At 46.8% G+C, this 18,662-nt stretch overlaps 1 protein-coding gene across 3 annotated transcripts in view; it reads right to left on the reverse strand.

Annotated features, from left to right (window-relative positions):
- Positions 1-1,468: 1,468 nt before the first annotated feature.
- The window catches only part of LOC142565787 (uncharacterized), a 61,674-nt gene continuing 44,480 nt past the window's right edge, over positions 1,469-18,662 (reverse strand). For all 3 annotated transcript variants that reach the window (XM_075676321.1, XM_075676320.1, XM_075676319.1), the window contains 2 exons: positions 14,214-14,538; positions 1,469-2,757 (listed from right to left, as the gene is read on the reverse strand). In XM_075676321.1, the coding sequence (XP_075532436.1) occupies positions 2,593-2,757; positions 14,214-14,538 (490 nt within the window). In that variant the 3' untranslated portion in view covers positions 1,469-2,592. The remainder of the gene's footprint in view (positions 2,758-14,213; positions 14,539-18,662) is intronic.

Here is an 18,662-nt window from a genome sequence, read left to right on the forward strand (position 1 = left end):
ATGGATCCACCGTTGCTCAGCTCGAAGCATGCGACCTTGCCGTTGTCAGCATCATACTGAGAATATCGACAGGTAGCGGACAGACGCGTGACGAACCGCCGGCTGGTCGCGCATAGTTACTTGCATACGCAACGCAAACGATGCGGCGCTGCAGAAGGTCACACGAGCACGCGCTGCAGCTGAAGCACGAGCCCGCGAAACCGAGCGCGAGCCGTCGTTCAGAGGAGGAACGCGTTTGCACACGGATCGCTTTCACTCGAGGAACTACAGCTACGCGGCTGGCACGCAGAACGACGCGCTTCTGCCCGCTCTCCGCAGAAGCGACGCATTCCTTTGGCACATGAGCGTCTATGACTAGAAGGTTTATGCCTCTTTTGCGTTAGGGTGCATGTCGCGCACAAAGAGGAGGAGAGGGAGTCTACAACGTGACATTTCAGCTTGAACTTTTCAGGAGACACGCACCGACTTCGCACCTCATGAGCGACTTTGTATTGGAAACAAGTGGCGCGTCGCGGAAGACACCTCGAACTGCTGGTGCGCACGGGCTGCGGCGGGCGTTGACACGCGAAGAAAAGCTACGCCGCCCACTCGAAATACACAACAGGAAATTTCTCTCCTAACGACAGTATCTTTTTGTGTCTTTAGACACACTGTTCATAATGCGGCAGAAATCGTCGGAAGCTACTGTAGTGCAAGCTGACTACCTGTCGGTGCTGCAGTGTTGTCCTGTCTTATCGACAGCAATTTATGTCGTAAGTGTGGCGTACCGTAACGATGAGGCGAACTCGGTCTGTACGACAAGAAAGCCTGTATGACAAGCTGACGACACAAGCTTTCTTCGTATTTTGGGACATTGTTTCAATTTTCGACTGGATTGTGGGTCGCCTGACGATTGCTTCTCGCTGCCACAGCGATAGGCATTTTAGGCGCTAAACTGCAGGTAAGAATAATTCGCAAGACTGTTGTACTACATCACAAGAAGCCGCGGGAGCCGCCCTTTGAGCGCACTAAACCGACATGTTGACCTGTGCGCTTGTTGGTCTTTGACGGCTTATCAACTCCACATTGATTGGTACTTGCATACGATCTGTGTTAGCCGTCACGGGCATGTTAGCGTTCTCAGCGTTAGCAACTGGACTTTCACCCTGGCACAGCATTAATCCTACAGGCTAATCGCTGCCGCAGTTCGCGCCCACTGGGCGGCTCGAGCCAACATATGCCGCTTGCGCCCTTTAGCCAAAACAACATGGATAGGTAAGTTTAATAACAAGAAAAAAACATTTTCGGAGTACCGCGATTCGGTCTCGATGTACAGCCAGCATTAGGTTTCCTGAATGCACTCTGGTCCTGGCTTCCACATTTACCTTAATGGTGTCTCTATCCAGCGTCATGAACAATACCGCGGTACTGTGGACCTCACATTCATAGCCACAAGAAGCCAGTCATCTTTCGCATAGGCGCCACTAAATGAACGTACTTGGCAATTTAATGAAGTGAGACAAAAAGACAAGGAGGCAGCAAGAGGTTATCGCGTGTCGTCGTCACTTCTATGCGTCTGGGCGCCCAGACGTGAGCAAAAACGAACTCCGGGCCCGTATTCACAAAGCACTTCATACGCGCTATTGCGGTCCGTAAGAACACGTGTCAGCCAATCGTGATAGCAAATGTGGGATGAGTGAAGATGGCCGTTAAACAACGAACCGTTCCGTTTAGCCCCGTCCCGCACCGAATATATACGCCTGCAAACAACGAAGAGCTTTGCGAATTCAGCCCCTGGTTTATAACTTTCTGAACAACTCTATGAATGCCTTCAAGCGTGTTTTTTTTCTGTTCTTTTTGGCGCTGATGTGAACTGTACAGGTATTGCAATGCTTCCTCTCCACGCGACCAAGCAGGTCTTCGCACCAAAGTCTTCAACGTCTAGAACATTCTTTGACAGGTTAGCACCAGCCGCTCACGAAAGAGCCAGTAAGGCCACTCAAGTCGCGCACCGCAGCCGCTACACGCTGCAAGTGGCTCGGACAGTTATGGCACAATTTTTTGCCCTTGCTGACAGATCCAATCAGCTTAGGCGAAAAAAAAGTTGGCAACTTCTTTTTTTTCCCACCCATGTCGCGACTACAACCCTGCTTCCGTCATCCACACGCAACAACATTCTAAAGCAAAGAATGGTCGCTGCTTTGCGTTAATTGGCCCGTTAACTTTCTTTACCTACCGGGGAAAGCCACGCAACCTGCGCGAAACTGCTGCCACCTTTGGCAGCCTCTGTTACAGAAGAGGAGCACAGCGCTCTTTAACGTATGGACGCAGTGTCTGCTGTTTTCGCAAACGTCTCGCCCCGTCCTGGACCCATTGCAGCTCTGAGTCGCTCTTGAAAACCATTTGCTGTTGAAGGGAGCTTTGCGAAGCGAGGGACGTCCCCGCTGGTGTCTGCAGAAGCAGCACTGCCAAAGGACGCGTCCCCCACTGGTCCGCCAGCGTGGCAGCAGAGGTCGTTGAGCCCTGGGGTCCGCACGCGCTCGGTTCACCGGCGACCACTTGAGCGATGCGGGGCCGCCGGCAAACCGGGGCTCGGCGGGGCGGCGCCACCCTTCACCGGGTAGTGGCCGCGGCACGGGCTAAGCCACGGTGTACGTCGTCCGCCGGGTAGCTGGACGACATCTGGTCGCGCGTTTCCTGCGGCACCTGGCGCGTCGGCTCCGCGCTGTATGGGCCCGCGTGGCCCAGCATCTCGGGTTCCATCATGGTCTCGTCCTCCTGCACAGCCATCTCTCTCAGGATGGAACACGCGTGCATTGCGCTAACTCATGCAACGGACCATCAAACGGGGGGTAGGAAATTAGGAAATTACAACGAAGAACCAATTTGACGGACGTGGTCGCTTGCAAGCCACCCAGCCTTTCAATAAGTGACGTTGCACAAGTAACCTCGAACACAAGTGAACATGTAACGATCATGTGTTTCATTGGAACATCGTGCAATGTCTTGCGCTCAATGACCTGAGCTCTACTGGCAGACGGGACGCTGAGAAGTAAATCTGCCAACGTCTCTAGGGGCAAGTGATGTGCAAACCTCTCTGAAGCTTTTACTGGCGCTATGAGTTACGCTATTATTTGCCCTGCGTGAAAAGACAAGACCACAAGTTTTGTACGTAACTGCGCTGCGTCTGGCTCGCCACTTTGAAAAGCTCTGACTCGTGCCTGACCATGGCCTTTCGGCTCACATGCCAAAAGGACGTGCGCTGTTATGGGCGCCAAGCGCTGGCCAGATGGCGTTGCGGATGTTTCAGTTTTCTACAAAATCTGCCGACGCCAGCCGCTTGGGCTACGACAGAAACGAGACGATTTTCTGAATAGCAACAGACGCGCGCGTGTTTAATGCCTTGTTTGAACTCTGTGCTTGCTCGAACCTGATGAGCAAAGAATTGCCAGATCCACGTCATCGTTCAAACGCATACGGATACGGCGGGTCTGGAGGGCGCGCCTGGCCAGACGCCACACGCGCTTTCCACACTGGTCATGACAATGCAATCACAGTTGTACGAACTCCCGGAAGGTGAGTGCTAGTTTCGGTTTCAAGGAAAATTTGCGCTCCTAGCGGTTGCCGGGCATCCTAAGATCTGGTGGAACAAAGTAGGCGTGGATGTTCGCAGTTCTTCTCATTCACAAGTGTTTAGAAATGAAGGAATTCGAGCAACCACAAAACAACTCTTCTTTCTGTTTGGCTATTTTTTTATTTCTCTCTTTGTGAATTTTAAATCGGACGAAGCGCGGGAAGTGGTTGACTTCGTGCGTCTGTCGAGCTTGCCTCCGCTCACCTTTGCCACTCGCTCAGCGATATCACAAGTCGGATCGCGCTCGGTCATCTGCTTCGGTTAAATTAATTAAATTACGGGGTTTTACGCGCCAGAACCACGATCTGATTATGAGGCACGCCATAGTGCGGGACTCCGGAAATTTGTACCACCTGGGGTTCTCTAACGTGCCCCTAAATCTAAGTACAGGGGTGTTTTCGTACTTCGCATCTGCTTCGGTTGTCGTGCAAAGTATGAAGACGGGAAAGATAAGACTGAGAAACTTGCTCAGGCATGCAAGGAACGAAAGACGCAGGACACCAGGTCAAGCTAGCATTAGACGAAGATTGCTAAATCGGGGCATCACATATCTTGTGCGGTTCTGTGGTGTTCTAACACCGGGATTTCCGGTTCTGCGGAGTTTTTCAGGTTTCCACAACAGGTAGGCACAAGTATGTCACTCTAATATCTGAACATGTATTCACTTTGCATGAGTAAACTAGCTCTGTATAAGCCTGAGTGGACCAACAGAGCAGTGTCGCTCGACTTATTCATAATGACGGGAGCCCATCTGCTGCCGATGAAGTATTTGTAATGAAGGAATTGAGTGCGTGTTTGTTACGCTATACATTTTGCTTACTCTTTGTTGACATGTGCAGCCAAGGCTAAAGTAAAAACGATAGACAGAGCCGTGATGGTTAATCATTTTTGCGTTGGTTTGGATATTCAGGAAGTCTGTTCCCTTATTATGTACAAATTTCAATTGTGCATGAAGATTGCTTCTGCACATTGACACTTTTGCACTGCGTGGGGGTCAGCCTTCTCCCAGTAAGAAATGTGTGAATGAAAGCAAAAACGTTCTTCTTTTACTTGTGTTAGTTTTGGCTGACTGATTCGGGCAGCTTTAGCTGATCTACTTCTCAATGCACGAACAAAACTAACGAATGATGGTACCAGGAAGCTATTTTCTTTATGCTAGCCTCCACTATTCTAGTGGACAAGTTGAACTGTAGCCCTAAACTTAACCACAAGTTAGGAATTTCTAAGCGACTACTTTCACGAAGTGACGAAATGTAACATTTTTAACAGCGAATACTGGTAGTTAACGACGGTTTGCTATATAAATATTTGTCATTAAAATTACTTCGTGCTGGTGAGTACGAGCGATGCCCCTGTGCTTTAAGAAATGAATAGAAGCTTTCAAGGTAAACGTGGCAAAACAAAAGCGCTTCGTAAAGACGGCACACTTCGGCGGGTTCTGCTCCGCGTTTGGCCAATGTCGCCGCGCGGCCAGCGGACCTGCAAGTAAGCACGAACACATTCCGCGTAGTCAACTCAACTCAGGTACTCAACTGTGAAACAAACAAAGCGCTATGTGTCATAAGTTTGCTCAGACAGCATCAAAGTGCAATGACTTCACAAACATGAGGCAATTTTCTCACTGGAAATCGAACAGCAATACCATGTGCAGCAGCTAACAGCATTCCTCGCCCCGTGCTACCTCTTCTCTAGCACATTTCTCAAGTACCCACAAATATGTCTTATTGCGAAAAAAAGTAAGGCTGTTAAAGAAGTTCTTGCCTGGGATCATTGAGACAGAACAGCGTGATTTAAGCCCTTACAAACCAGGCAAGGCGAAAACGTTGTGATTAAAACAACGACCAACGGTTCAATATGCACGAAGCTACCCGTAAAATAGATACAAGAACATGCACTGCGTGACAGCTGGTGCGACAAGTTTACTGGGCCGCATCAAACCAACGAAATCAGTTCTTGCAAGCCTTATTGGCAGCTTTGACACGATGCATCTGTACAGTCGGGCACACTTGCTAGAGCAACAAGTGATAGCACGGCAAACGATAGAAACTGCAAGTATAGCATTCATAAATTGAGAGAAGTACCTTTCACCCGCTTGCTGCACTGCCGACAAAGCAAACCAAAACATCGGTGGGCCGTGATCAACTTTGTCGCTTACCTGTGTAAACGTTATCGAGTGCAACAAATACCGAAATGAAAAAAGAAAGCGTGTTAACAATAAATTTCCCGCCGAACGGCGGCAATCCATTGCTGCCGTCGCTCCCGCTCATGAAGCCTCGCGTGGAATGATTAGCACCGTATCGCCGGCAATTTCTTGCAGCTATTTGAGCCACGCAAAAAATTGTTCTTCGACATGCCTTGAAACTTTGACTACCACACACATGCGACGGGTGCTGCTTATCCGGAAACATGAATCAAACAGAGAAGCACGAGCAACGACGCAGAAAACTACGGCTGACGGCTGCCTCCGTTGCCGAGTGCACTTGGCGAAGGCGCCACCAGTGGCGCACTACGCGTTACGCGTTTTATACGTTCGTTATATCCAGTACAATTGAACGTTATCAGCGTGTAGGTATAATGGTTCGCCGACCTGGCAGCTTCCTTTCAAGATCCGTGGTAGTCGGCCGTGTGAATGAGCAGAGAAATGTTTACATGATCCACTTGGCACACAACTTTAGCGCGAGCAGCGTTTTATATAACAAAAAGTATTTTATGCAAGAAAGAGTTTGTATACGGCGCTTCAGGTGCGGGAGCGTTAAAGAGCCGCAGGTGGTCAAAATTATTACCGAGTCCTTTGCTATATGCCATCTGCCATAACCCCCTTGTCGCTTTGGGACTATAAACCCGTAAGATGTAAGTGTTGCACAAGTTGGTCATTCATTATGTACATTATAGCGCACAGTGTAGAGCGTCCTGTGCGCTATTATGACGCTATACTGTACGAAGCTTTAGACCGATTATGTCCAATAAATCCAACCTTGAAATTCAGTGCGATGGAATGTGAGTGTCGACGGTGCCTGCTTCGCTTCTTTTCAAGCAACAGAGATAGGAAATGGAGTGAAGTCGTTCGTAGCATTCAAAATCAAGCTTCAAGGTGAACAAAGCCTTCATTACTGGAGCTGTCTCCAGACGCTGTTTAGGGCCAATGTTGAAAACATAGCCTCCATTTTATGTCTTCTAACGCTTGCGCTCAGTTACCTCACCACCTTCTGTCAGCTATGTTGTTTATGTGTGGCTGCTAGTTTTTTTTTCTATTGCGAATTCGCCAACAGTCTACTACTACTTCCTCAGCTTCTTGTCGCTGGAATCTTACTCAATATTGTCTTTTTACTCCTTCTCAGGTCGACCTTGTTTAATTTTGACATCAGAGTCATTGATCGTCATAGCGTTTTGACTGACTTAGGTCTCCTCTCTTGTCACTGGGCCAAAAGATCTTAGCCTTCCCACTATCGTCAGTTGAGACGGTTTCTCAGATGTGGTCTTTCTGAACTCAATCTTTCCTTGTCATTCTACAATATCATCTCATCATAATTGCGGCCACTTGGTCCTTCTCATCAAGATTCATTCATTCATTCATTCATTCATTCATTCATTCATTCATTCATTCATTCATTCATTCATTCATTCATTTAAATATACCTTACAGGCCAAAAGGGCGTTGACTAAGGGGGGTTTAGTTATTACAATGAAAGGGCAAGCAAACTAGAAAGGAAAAGGGTTGCGAAGCAAGTGAGCATCGAAACGCAACGCAAGAAAGCAAATTGCAAAATACGAAACAAGGTTCCAAAGCAACAAAAGAAAAAGGAAAAGAAAAAAACGTAACTCAACAGAATAGGTTTGCAAAGTAAGCACTAAAAGGGCGTTTGAGTGCGTTTGAGTGCAAGTGAAGAAGAAAATACAACACATCACAAAATAAGCAAATTAAGAATTTAAACGACGAATCCAAGTTACAGCGCTATTGCAAAAAATGTACCTCAAGTTCAAAGATGTACCTGAAAGATTTACTCAAAGATGTACCTCAAAGATGTGCCTCAAAGATGTACTCATAGATGTACCTCAAAGATGTATTTCAGCACTCCTCCCTTTGGTATAATTGCGTTGGCTTCCTTCCATATTACTAGTTAACATCTTGCAGTTCTCTCCTTTTAACTTGGCTGGCAGGTTGGCACTTGTCAAAGAGGACTGAACTATCCTTACCGCTATACCTTTGTGTCTCGACTCCGTTGGTAAGCTCATACGTTTCCTTGTTTCGTCCACCGTTAAACTAAATTGCTCAAAAATGTCGTTTTTATCAAGAATCGCGTGCACCTTTAGGCATTCGCATCAGTAAATTTTAATGCCGCGGGCAATATACTCGATTGTGTTTCTGCTATAGGTCCTGAAACCTGATTCTTTCACAAATTTCCTTCAGCTCTCCTCGACATTGCATGTCCCCGGCAGCACGTCCTGATCAACGCAGTTAAATCAACTGGTGTCACCATAACTTCTGGCGTGCCCCAAAGGTCTGTTTTGGGGCCGCTGGTATGTTTAGTTGATATAAAGGATATTGCGCAACGACTTCAATGTAAAGTGCGGTTGTATGCAGACGACGGCGTAATTTATAGAAATATACAATCTGATCATGACGTTAGCTGCCTACAGAGTGATTTAAACGTAATCCAAGGTTGTTGCTCGAAGTTTGCCATGTTCTAAACAGCACAAATTGTTAACTTGTGTCTTTCATCCGTAAACGCCTCCCGGTGAGATCCATTTATAATTTGGATGGACTGCCTCTTGAATGGGTTGAACATTATAAATATCTCCGGGGTCTACTTTTCAGGAAATTTGACCTGTAATAGACATATTGAATACCTCACCTTAAAGTTATCAAGAATGCTCAACCTGATTAGACGTAAATTTCTTTAAAGCCCCCAGAAGTGCAAAAGAGCAGCTTTACAACACAAATATTCGCGCAATACTCGAGTACACTTGCGCGGCTTGGGACCCTCAAACCTACAGACAAATTTGAACAAACTTATAGACAAACTTGAACGGTATTCAAAACCGCGCTGCCAGGTTTATTTCTGGAAATTAGCTTCCACAGCATTATTACCTTAATTAAAGAAAATCTTGGCTGGCAAACACTAGCACAACGCCGCTTAGCAACGAAATTAGAGCTTTGTTTCCTAATTGGCGATGTGATCATGAGTTTAAAGTTCTTGAAGCTCGCGGTCGCACTGATGTTTTCCGCAAATCATTTTCCCCGTCTACTTCAGCGAATTGGAATAAGCTTCCTAAGAGTATTGTTGAATGCAAAACGTGCTCCGAGTTCCAGTAATTTGTATCGTCTAACCTGTCGTAAAGGCATATCATTGCAACTCGTACATATGCGATAAACTAACGTTTCCTTTTTTATGATGTAAATTCGTCTTAGAGCCTGTTGCTACGCTTTTTTCATCGCTTTTTTATTTTTGTGGTGTGGCGTTTGTGCCATGCTATCTGCTTTTCGAATCAGCTGAATTTGTGCGCATGTTTTGCTTTTCGTTACAAATGTCCTTCCTGCAATATGCCCTTGTGCTACTGCAAATACTTAAATAAATAAATAAATAAATAAATAAATAAATAAATAAATAAAAAAATAAATAATTAAATAAATAAGACTACACAGAGGGCAAAGGTCATCTGCAAAATGATCTGCTGAGGTGTTGCTGTAAATGCTCCGGTATAACTTCTATCGCCATGGTAAGCAGTGTAGGGCAGATGTTTGGTAAACTCCACGGTCACTCGAAGATTTCCACTTCGCCGAGGCACGTGCGAGCTTTCGCCCTCATTTCTTTCCCTGCACATTTCTTTCATGTGCCACACACACATCTTTAGCTGTTCTTTTATCGAATGCTCCTCCAGGTTTCCTGCATTCTAGTGTGTTACATATTTTCTCAAAGCTAACGATCAACGAAAACGCTGTAAGGTTGCTGCTTGGTTTCTTTGGACCTGTGCATCATTTATATCATGCCGATAATTGCATATACCATGCATTTTTCCAAACCGATGATGTCCGATATTTACCTATTGTCGCCGCCTTCTGTCAAGAATCCGCATCATGGTCTGCAGCATAAGCGTGATTCCTCTGCAGTCGTCATAATCCTGAATGCTGCTCTTGTATAACGAGACAATTATGATCAGTTCTCTCCATTCATTTTGGATGAGTTATAGTCCGATAATAATCGCACCTCACACTGCGTTGATCCCCAGTCTTCTCATCGCCTTGCTGGACTCCACTGTAAATCCGTCTGGTCGAAGTGATTTGCCGCGTTATTCATCCTTTTCAATGCTACCACTGCTACGACAGCGTCAACTTTAAGAAAGTCCTACATTACTCAACCAATTTTCCTAATATCTTTGTAACTCTTCTCCGTAACCAGCTGTCGTCAAGATGGAAATCCAATGGAGGCTCGAGGTGATCAGCAATACGACAAGGGGACTTGTCTTTGTCCTGACGAACACAAGTGAACGTCGGCTCCGGCGACATTCCTTGCTCGACTACTGCCTGGTCATTTTACCTCTCATGTATTCCGAATGTCTAAACACTCGATCCTCTACGAGCTCGCTGGAACTGCTTGGTGTGATTAGCCAGATGTACCGTTGCAGGGCGGGTGTGCCTTTTCTTTCTAGTAGTAGCAGTATAAAACCCATTGAAGATTATATCTAGGTACAGTAGGCGGGTCCCTCAGTCCAGGGTCCCACTGGCGATCGAGGCACGCCGGGCATGGTCTAGAAGGGCCAACTGGTTCTCTAATGTACATGTATCTTCTACCCACTTGCGAGTTTTAAAGATCCTATAAATTTTCTTCCCTTTATTTGTTTTCATATCGTCCTGCGTTTCTTCGTACACAGTGATCTGTCGCGAACTTTTAAAATGAATGGTTGTCCCCAGAAATGTGGGACGTGAGGCAGCGCCCACTCTCAGTGGGCGTCCGGTCAGCGCTGCGCAGATGAATGGGCATCACAGTTTAAAAATCAAATCTCCCCCCCAAAACGTGTCTCCATGAGCGGAGGCCAATCAGAGCGCTACCGCGCCCACTCTGCTTGCAACTTTCGCAAGCGACTTCACAGCAACCAGCTCGCGCTGTGCGTCGCCGGGGTGCTCCAGTGTCGGCGGTACCGACGACAGTGGAGTGGCACGGCGGCATCGCCTGCGACCGCAGCCGCTCTAACATTCCGCTGAATATTCTTTTTATACTGTAGAATTGTAAATAAGGCATAAAAACTATAATCTAGAATATTTCTTCTAGTTCACTTGACTGTGCTGATCTGCGTGCTTATCATGTGGCTGGGCATCCTTCCTGGCGACATTTATGCGACGACGCTGAGAAACGTAACGCCAGAAGATGCCGGTAAAAACGCGAAATGCGGGGTGGGCTTTAGACTATTTCTGTGAGCTCCCACTGAAAAAATGTAACTGCTCAAAAGCCTAGAGCTTTATTTCCACAAAGCTCAAACTTAACGTAGATGGAGTTACGAAGTAAAAGTGGTGTTTTCGGCTAAAAACAAAATAGGTAGTGCGTATTCTAGGGTAAAAAGTAAGGTCGAAAGTAAGGATGATGCAAAGAAACAATGTAGTATTAAATATCCGAGTAAGAACCAATTTGTCGATTGCGCGAAGAACGTTGTGTATCAGATTCCTATGACGTGTGGTCATGTGTACGTAGGGCAGATTGCGAGGTGCATTAACATGAGTCTAAGGAAACACTTGTCTAGTCTGAAAGGTCGCCCTACTACGCATTTGGCAATTCATTGTCAAGAACATGCTTGCTCACCTTGTCTTATAAGCACCGACATATTGTTTGGGCATAGAAATCAAACCGCGAGACAAATTGTGGAAGCTCATTGGATTGCAATACTAAAGGAAAAATGCATCAGTCATCCTTCTGTTTCGTTGTTAGATAAAGAGAATTCTCTCCTGTCATCATATCTTTAACGTAATTTCATCCTAAGTGCTCGTTTTTTGCGCTTTGCTGTTTTTGTGTTAACCGAGCAGCGCTGATCCACGGCATTTTATCACAAGCGTTGTTATATGCGCTATTGGCGTGTTCTGCTGACTGGATCAAGCAGATGTGTGGGTGTTAAGCAGGTGGTTCTTCGAAAATAAAACCCGTTGTTAGAAAGCGCTGGTCCTTGTGTTGCTCCCTTTCTTTGTTCCTGTTTGTTTTTATGCAAAAAAAGTATGTTCCAAAAGGAATATTTTTTTTTTCACATATAACTCGAATTATCTTTGATAACGGCATTTTATGGAGATATCAGACTTTTTATCTGCGATGCCCATTCAGTTACGCAGAGCCGAGCGGACGCCCACCGAGAGAGGGCGCTAGGTGTATCGCGCCCTCTCTCAGGGTGGTACGGGCTGGACAAGCTTTGAAGTGATGGAAGCTCGCAGTGAAATTGATTACGAAGAACGACTGAGGAATATCGAAGAAAGTAAATAGGCTGGGAGAGTTTCGAGGTATTTGTACAGAAAAAAGAACATTGATTCACAGTGGAGGAAAAGAACTAGGAAGCTTACCAGCAGGTATGCGGCCTGTAGGGTGAGCAACATGCAACAAAGAACGTCAAGCGGAAAGTCAGAGAGGCTGAGATAATCTCATGAGTGGCGGCAATGGAAAAGAAACCTGCCATGAGTAACTACTTAAGAGGACCAAACGAAATCGGGAAAGAAACAATGTATAACTCAAAGGGAAGCTCATAACTTTTCGAAGCGAGATCGGGATGCCTTAGAACACGCAGCACCTATAAAGCGAGAGATAAGAAGGTAGAAGAAGCATGTGCTTGCTGCGGTAAGGCTTGGGAAACGATGGAGCATGTTTTATTAGAATGTGAAGACATCTGCCCAGCGGTCGATGTAGGCACCACTGGCCTACTTGAAGCCCTTGGGTTCAGCGAGAGCAGGGGAAAAGTAAACATGCCCGCAAGAGAGATTAGTAAGAGGCGATTGGAAGATTGGTGGAAGAAAATTAGGGAAACGACAAAAAAACGGAGACATACAAAAGCAAAGTTCGCAATAGGGGGTCAGAAAATCCAGTTGTGGGAGTTTATAGTGCTTTTTTTTCTTTTTTTTACTTGGGTAGGACATTAGGCAGTATAATAACGAGAGCTTGGTGGCGCAACCCACCGCCCCGTTCCAAAGGGGACGCTCATAGCATCCATCTCTGGCCATGTCCAGTATAATCGTGACGGAGGCCCGTGACCAGGTTCTGTCTTCATCCCCTTCTACATGAATGGCCGAGCGGACGGTGACGTTGAGCGCCAGCGTCATCTTCGTCGATAGGTTGATTGCGATAGGACTTAGGTGTGTGCATCGTATCGATCTTCCTTGCCTCGTCCTTTGCTCACACTGCTACTTAAGTTCATTCATTTCATCACCAAGTTTTCTTTTGCTTCTTTTTTCCCGAGATATGCAAGAAATTTCTACTAAGACTTACTTTCCTGCGTTCTCAGTCGCTTCTTTATTTTCCTTACCGTTGCACATCGTCAGGCCTTGCATACATCTTTGGCAAGACGGCTCATCTGAAGACGTCTTGAAGCTCAAACCGCTTGACCATTTTGCTTTGTGGTTCTTATTTGGATAAGGTCCAAAAGATGGCTCTTTTAATTCGGTGTCTCATTTCAACATCTGGAAACTCCATGCATTTAATCAATGTTGTCTCCCTTTATTTCTTCTTGTCGCGTTTTTCCTTCTTAGCAGCCAGTGCCTTCTTCATTCGTTTGATCTGTTCAAGATCCTTTCTCCAGCATGAAATGTAATTAATAAATGTACTCCCCCTCATTCCTTGGAAATGCTAAGGTACTCCGTTGTCTTTGAGAATAACCGTACAACCTATCCGAAGTCCAGTTTGCAAGTGAAAAGCCTCCTAGCTTTTCGAATTCTTCAGTGTTCTACAGAGAGCCATGCCCGCCGTTAACCATTGTTGTGTCCTCACTTGTTGGTTCTAAAGGGCCCGTTTCAGTGTCTTCCCTTATCAACTATGTCGTCAATATAAAAACTCTCAGTGCTTGGACCATATTAGCCTAGAATGCCTGTTTTACATTACGGATCGTCTGCACTTGTAATGATTTCGCAATGGGGTAATGGTGACTTCTTTATTCAATTATCTCGCCATTCTTGCCGTTTACGCCTACTATAGTTTCCTTTTTATGTGTCTAAACAAGATGAATATCCTGCTCCGCTCATTCTGTCCTTTCTCGCACTGTGGAGGAAAATGAACAACCCTCCTCGTGCTCATCGTGTCGGCTGTTCAGCCTCGTAATACCATGGTTTCAACGCTTAATGCAGAAATCTTAAGCGATAAAAAAGAGCGCTATGTCCTTTAGTTGCACCCGCCAATAATGCGATAACCCTGTAGCATACTTCGCCAATCCCAAGGGTGGTTACGGGACCGCATGTCGCTTATTGAGGATCTATCAATTCTGGAATTGTGGGAAATAATCAAAGGACCTAGGAAAAAGAAAGGTTTTATAACGGGCAGCCATGGCTGATGCTTTCTCTGGGCTCGAAACTGGCCAGAATGCTAAGCTGAGAAACTTACACCGGTGCGTATATCATTATGCCATTCATGCCAACAGCACTTACCGGTGGCGGCGATCCGGGGAAGACGAAGTGCGCCACATCCTGCGGGAACTGGGGCGGCGGGCTGCGGATCAGGTGCTTGTGCAGGTCGCGGAAGTCATCGGGCGGGAAGAGCAGTTGTCGCTCGTCGGCCGCCGCGGGCTCGTCCTGAATCGAGAATCGCTCCATCTGCTGTTGCAGGTAAGGGTTGTCATGACGCGACTGGCGCAGCGCCTCCATGTCCTGCTCCAGGTTGCGCACGCGCACCGGCGACGTGGAGAGCAGTTCCCAGATCCGATCCGACGACTGCGTCATGCTCGGCCCGCCAGCCGGTCGCAGCGAACGCCGCCTGCGATTCGGCCCGCAGAAAGCACGCTAATTAATGTGGTCGCTTAGTTGCTCCAGCATATCCGCCGAAGTAATTTCTCAGTGTTTTCTCTATAGAGAGAACTTGCATGTGACGTCATGGACGCACCTTCTCACTGGGCTGGTCCTCCAAATGCAAGCCATATACAGCAGTGAACTCAAATGCTTGATTGCTTTGACTTTCTGTAATAGAGCTGTAAGTCCGCGCTAGTCCTCGTCGTATATGCATGCTTCTTTCGAAGTCCTCGACAACGTTTTCGTCTGAACTATAGTTGGCTCGCGATTGCTTTAGCTTACAGCCTATAAATTAGCAAGTATGACATAAAAGAGGCAACACGATACATGGCGACACAGCCATGCTGCCACCTGCTGTTGCCTAGAAGCAGTTATAGCAGTTGGGTGTGTGGTTAAGTACATTACGGTGTAACCCCACCACCACTCGTCGTCGTCGTCAATATCATCATCGTCGGCAGTACAGCGCATGTCTCAGACTTCTCTGCCAGATAAATTAAGAGTTCGGATTTCCGGGACTTGTACTGGTTTCGAAAAATTTCCCGATGTTAGTGTCAACCACGTACACGTATCTACCAAACTGCTTGCACCAGGTTCTCAGCAACATTGTGGTCTCGAAATGTACCGAATTTACGTTAGCTGCCCGTAAAATTACAAATTGTCTAGATTTTCCAACTTTTCGATTATGTTCCCACTCATTTATCAAACGTGCTTGTACCCTCTTTGCCATTAAGCTGCAAGACTGGCGCGCGACAGGGCATTTACACTGTCATGCGATAAGAGCCGCATGCCCAGATACCTACACCAGGCATAACGCCCTGTCGCGGGCCAGTCTCGCTGCAGCCGACCTTGTTCATCCATCGCACACTTGAGAGCAGCACAATAACAGTGCGCAAGCGCCCCGTCACGTGGTATTTTTTAATAGTTTGCGGGCTTTCTTTGGAACGCGGCAAAATGACCACATGAGATATATAGGGTGTCCCAGCTAACTTGGACCGAGATTTTGAAAAAAACCTATGCGTTCTTCAAACAGAAATCGTGTGGATGTTGCTGGGGTTTATCTAAACTTACAGTACCATTTTTTGCGCGTCTTTTTTTGAGTAATTAGCCTAGATAAATTAATTAACTTTTTAAATAAAGCTTGAAACGTTCAGGCGTCAATAGGAAAGTGGTGGAGCTTCACAAGTATTGCCCAACCCAGGTACTTCCAACGAGATAGATTTAGCGTGGCCGTTTTTATTCGGGAAAAACGAAAGCCCGCGGAGTTTAAAAAGTACCTCTTGACAGCGCGCTCTGTGCGCCCGAATGCGCCGCGATTACAGCGCTCTCATGAGTGATTTGTAAAAACATCGCCAGCGCCGCGCCTTCCCTTCCCTTACGAGAAAGGGCTTCAACCTTTGCTCGGCTCTGATATTACTGGCAGCGGCTGGCGACAGCGCTCCAAAAAAGCGCTTCGTCAGCAGCCGATCGCGCCTGCCGCCGAATAACGCGCCGTCATCAGCCGTTTATTCCGATATGACGAGAAGAGCAATTATTTTTGGAGTGTTAAAGTTGATGGGGAATAGAAGAAATACACAAAAAGCATGCATCATACATCTGGAAACTGTGCGAGAGGGAGCATAATTTGGTACGAAGCCGCTTTTCTTCCAAGCTGTGCCAGTGGCTAGATGCATGTGAGCTCGACTGTCTGTTACTGTCGTGCCGCGCAGCCATTTCGAAGAATTTGTTTGCAGTGCCTAAATCAAGCCGTACTCAAGCGAGCTGAAGGCGAACATGGTCTTAGCCTTGGGAGCAGCACGGGGCGACAAGAGGAAAGATGCCAAGGTACACCGAAATTGGCAATGTGGGGGAAGACCTAGCGCGAACACAATTATGAGTTACTTGACGCTGAAAGAAACAGGTAACTTCAAGAAGACGCGGCACAGAAAGGGGACCATCAGTGAAAAGACTGAAGGAGACAATTTGGCTTTGATGACTGCAAACCCTCATTCCAGAGTGCGTGATGTGAGTGGTGATGTTGGCATTTTGAAGTCTTCAGTGTCAAGAGTTCTTAGGATGGCTGAAATGCATCCGCATCACCTCCAACTGCATCAAAAGCTGCAAGAAAGAGGCTTTGAATGACGGCTTAATTTCTCAAATTGGATCCTTGTGAACAGTGACGAAATATCGGATTTTGTTGACAAAGTGCTCTGGACAGATGGGACAACCTTATCCAGAAATTCCCAACATCCATAATGCGCATTGCTGGAGCAATGCGTAACCGCATTGGGTGGCGAAGACCAGACACCAGTACCAATGGTCATTCAGTGTGTGGTGCGATATCTTTGACGGAAGAATAATTGGCCCCATATTTTTTTACCACATTTTCACTGCTCAGCGGTACGTGAGTGACATCTTGGAAGGCCCAGTCGAAGATTTTCGCTGTGATATTCCTCTTGCGTTTTTAAAGCGAACTTGGTATCAGCACGACGGTGTACCAGCTCACAGCAGCAGCCTTACCCGAGTCTGGCTTGACGAAGCCTTCAAACACCAGTGCGGGTCGGGCGGCATGGACCCGTGGTATAGCCTGCAAGGCCACCGGACTTCACACCTCTTCTTCTTGTGGGGACATGTGAAAGACCGAGTGTACCGCAAACCTACAACTACACCAGAAGCGCTAAAGGCAGAGATTACTGAGGCCTGCAGCGAGATACCGTCTTGCATCATCAAAAAAGCTACACCGGACGTGCTGAAAAGGTGCCAATAGTGCATTATGGCAGAGGGCGACTTGTTTGAACAAATTCTTTAGACAGAAATCACAGCGAATAAATCTCTGCAACCGTAATCCATTAAAAGAGCCGTCTGTGTGAAACTTTTGTACGACGTGGAAAAGGCACGTAAGTAATATGAAATAAAATCTCTGCCGACAAGTAATGGACAGGAAGCTAAAAAGCAACCTTCCGTAGCAGTTTACGATTCTTCCTTTTTGCGACAGCCAGCGTAATTCACTCGTCGTTATCAAGCTTGTTATAATGCGTGTTTGCTTGTTGGTGTCTTGCTCCCAAATTCGAACTCATGAGCTTGTCATTTTTCCTCCGCATGCATTCTCAGCTAGCGTGAAAGTGCAATTATCGCCGCAGAAACGGGAGCCGCGTTGCATTTCAATTGCCGCCCGAACCCACTGGCGTTTATCTAGGAAGCAAGCACAACGCGAATCTCTGTCGTGGGCAGCACAAAAGGCGCGAAGCGAGCGATGTTTTAAAGCGAAAGCTTTACTGGCCGCGAACTTGCGATTTCGCCGTGGCCGTGCTCCGAGGAGGCACACGACGTTACCCCGCGTTCCTCGTCGTTGTGTTCGCCTCCGCTCGCTTCGCCAGCTGCGTCGCATGCCTGATAACATGTCGGAGGATTGAAAAATCGAGCTCGCGTGCGCCGCAACCACAGTTGAGGCGGCAGTATGGACGGCGACAATTCTGATAAGCAGGAGAAGGCCTGGAATCGACATCGGAACGAGATGATGAGGAAACGAATCGCCCAGGAAACAAGACGAACAGCGCGCCGAACGACTGGCTAAACGCCGCAACATAGCTAGACAACCAGAATAACCTGGACTTGCAATCAAGATTAACCAGGGCTAACCATGCTATGCCTTATCTTTCGCTACGTATATCCTGGCTTAGCTGAGCTAAGCCACTGCCATTTTTTTACAAAGCACGGTTGAGAGCACTGCAATCGCGGCGCATTGGTGCGCACAAAGTGCGTTGTCAAGTGGTATCTTTTAAACTCCGTTGAATTTCGTTTTTCCCGAATTAGAGCGGCCACGCTAAGTCTATTTCGTTGGAGGTACCTTGGTTGGGAAATATTTGTGAAGCTCCACAACTTTCTTATTGACGCCAGAACGTCTCAAGCTATATTTAAAAAGTTAATTAATTTATCTCGGCTAACTACTCAAAAAAGACGAGCAAAAAATGGTACCGCAACTTCAGATAAACGCTAACATCCATGCGATTTCTGTTCTGAAGAACTCATAGCTTTTCTTTTTTCAAAATATTGGTCCAAGTTAGCTGGGACACCCTGTATATGGTGTCGGAAACAATTTATTGAGAGGTTTCTCAA

This window comes from Dermacentor variabilis, unplaced genomic scaffold (assembly GCF_050947875.1).
Source record: "Dermacentor variabilis isolate Ectoservices unplaced genomic scaffold, ASM5094787v1 scaffold_12, whole genome shotgun sequence".
In the NCBI taxonomy this organism is placed as follows: domain Eukaryota; kingdom Metazoa; phylum Arthropoda; class Arachnida; order Ixodida; family Ixodidae; genus Dermacentor; species Dermacentor variabilis.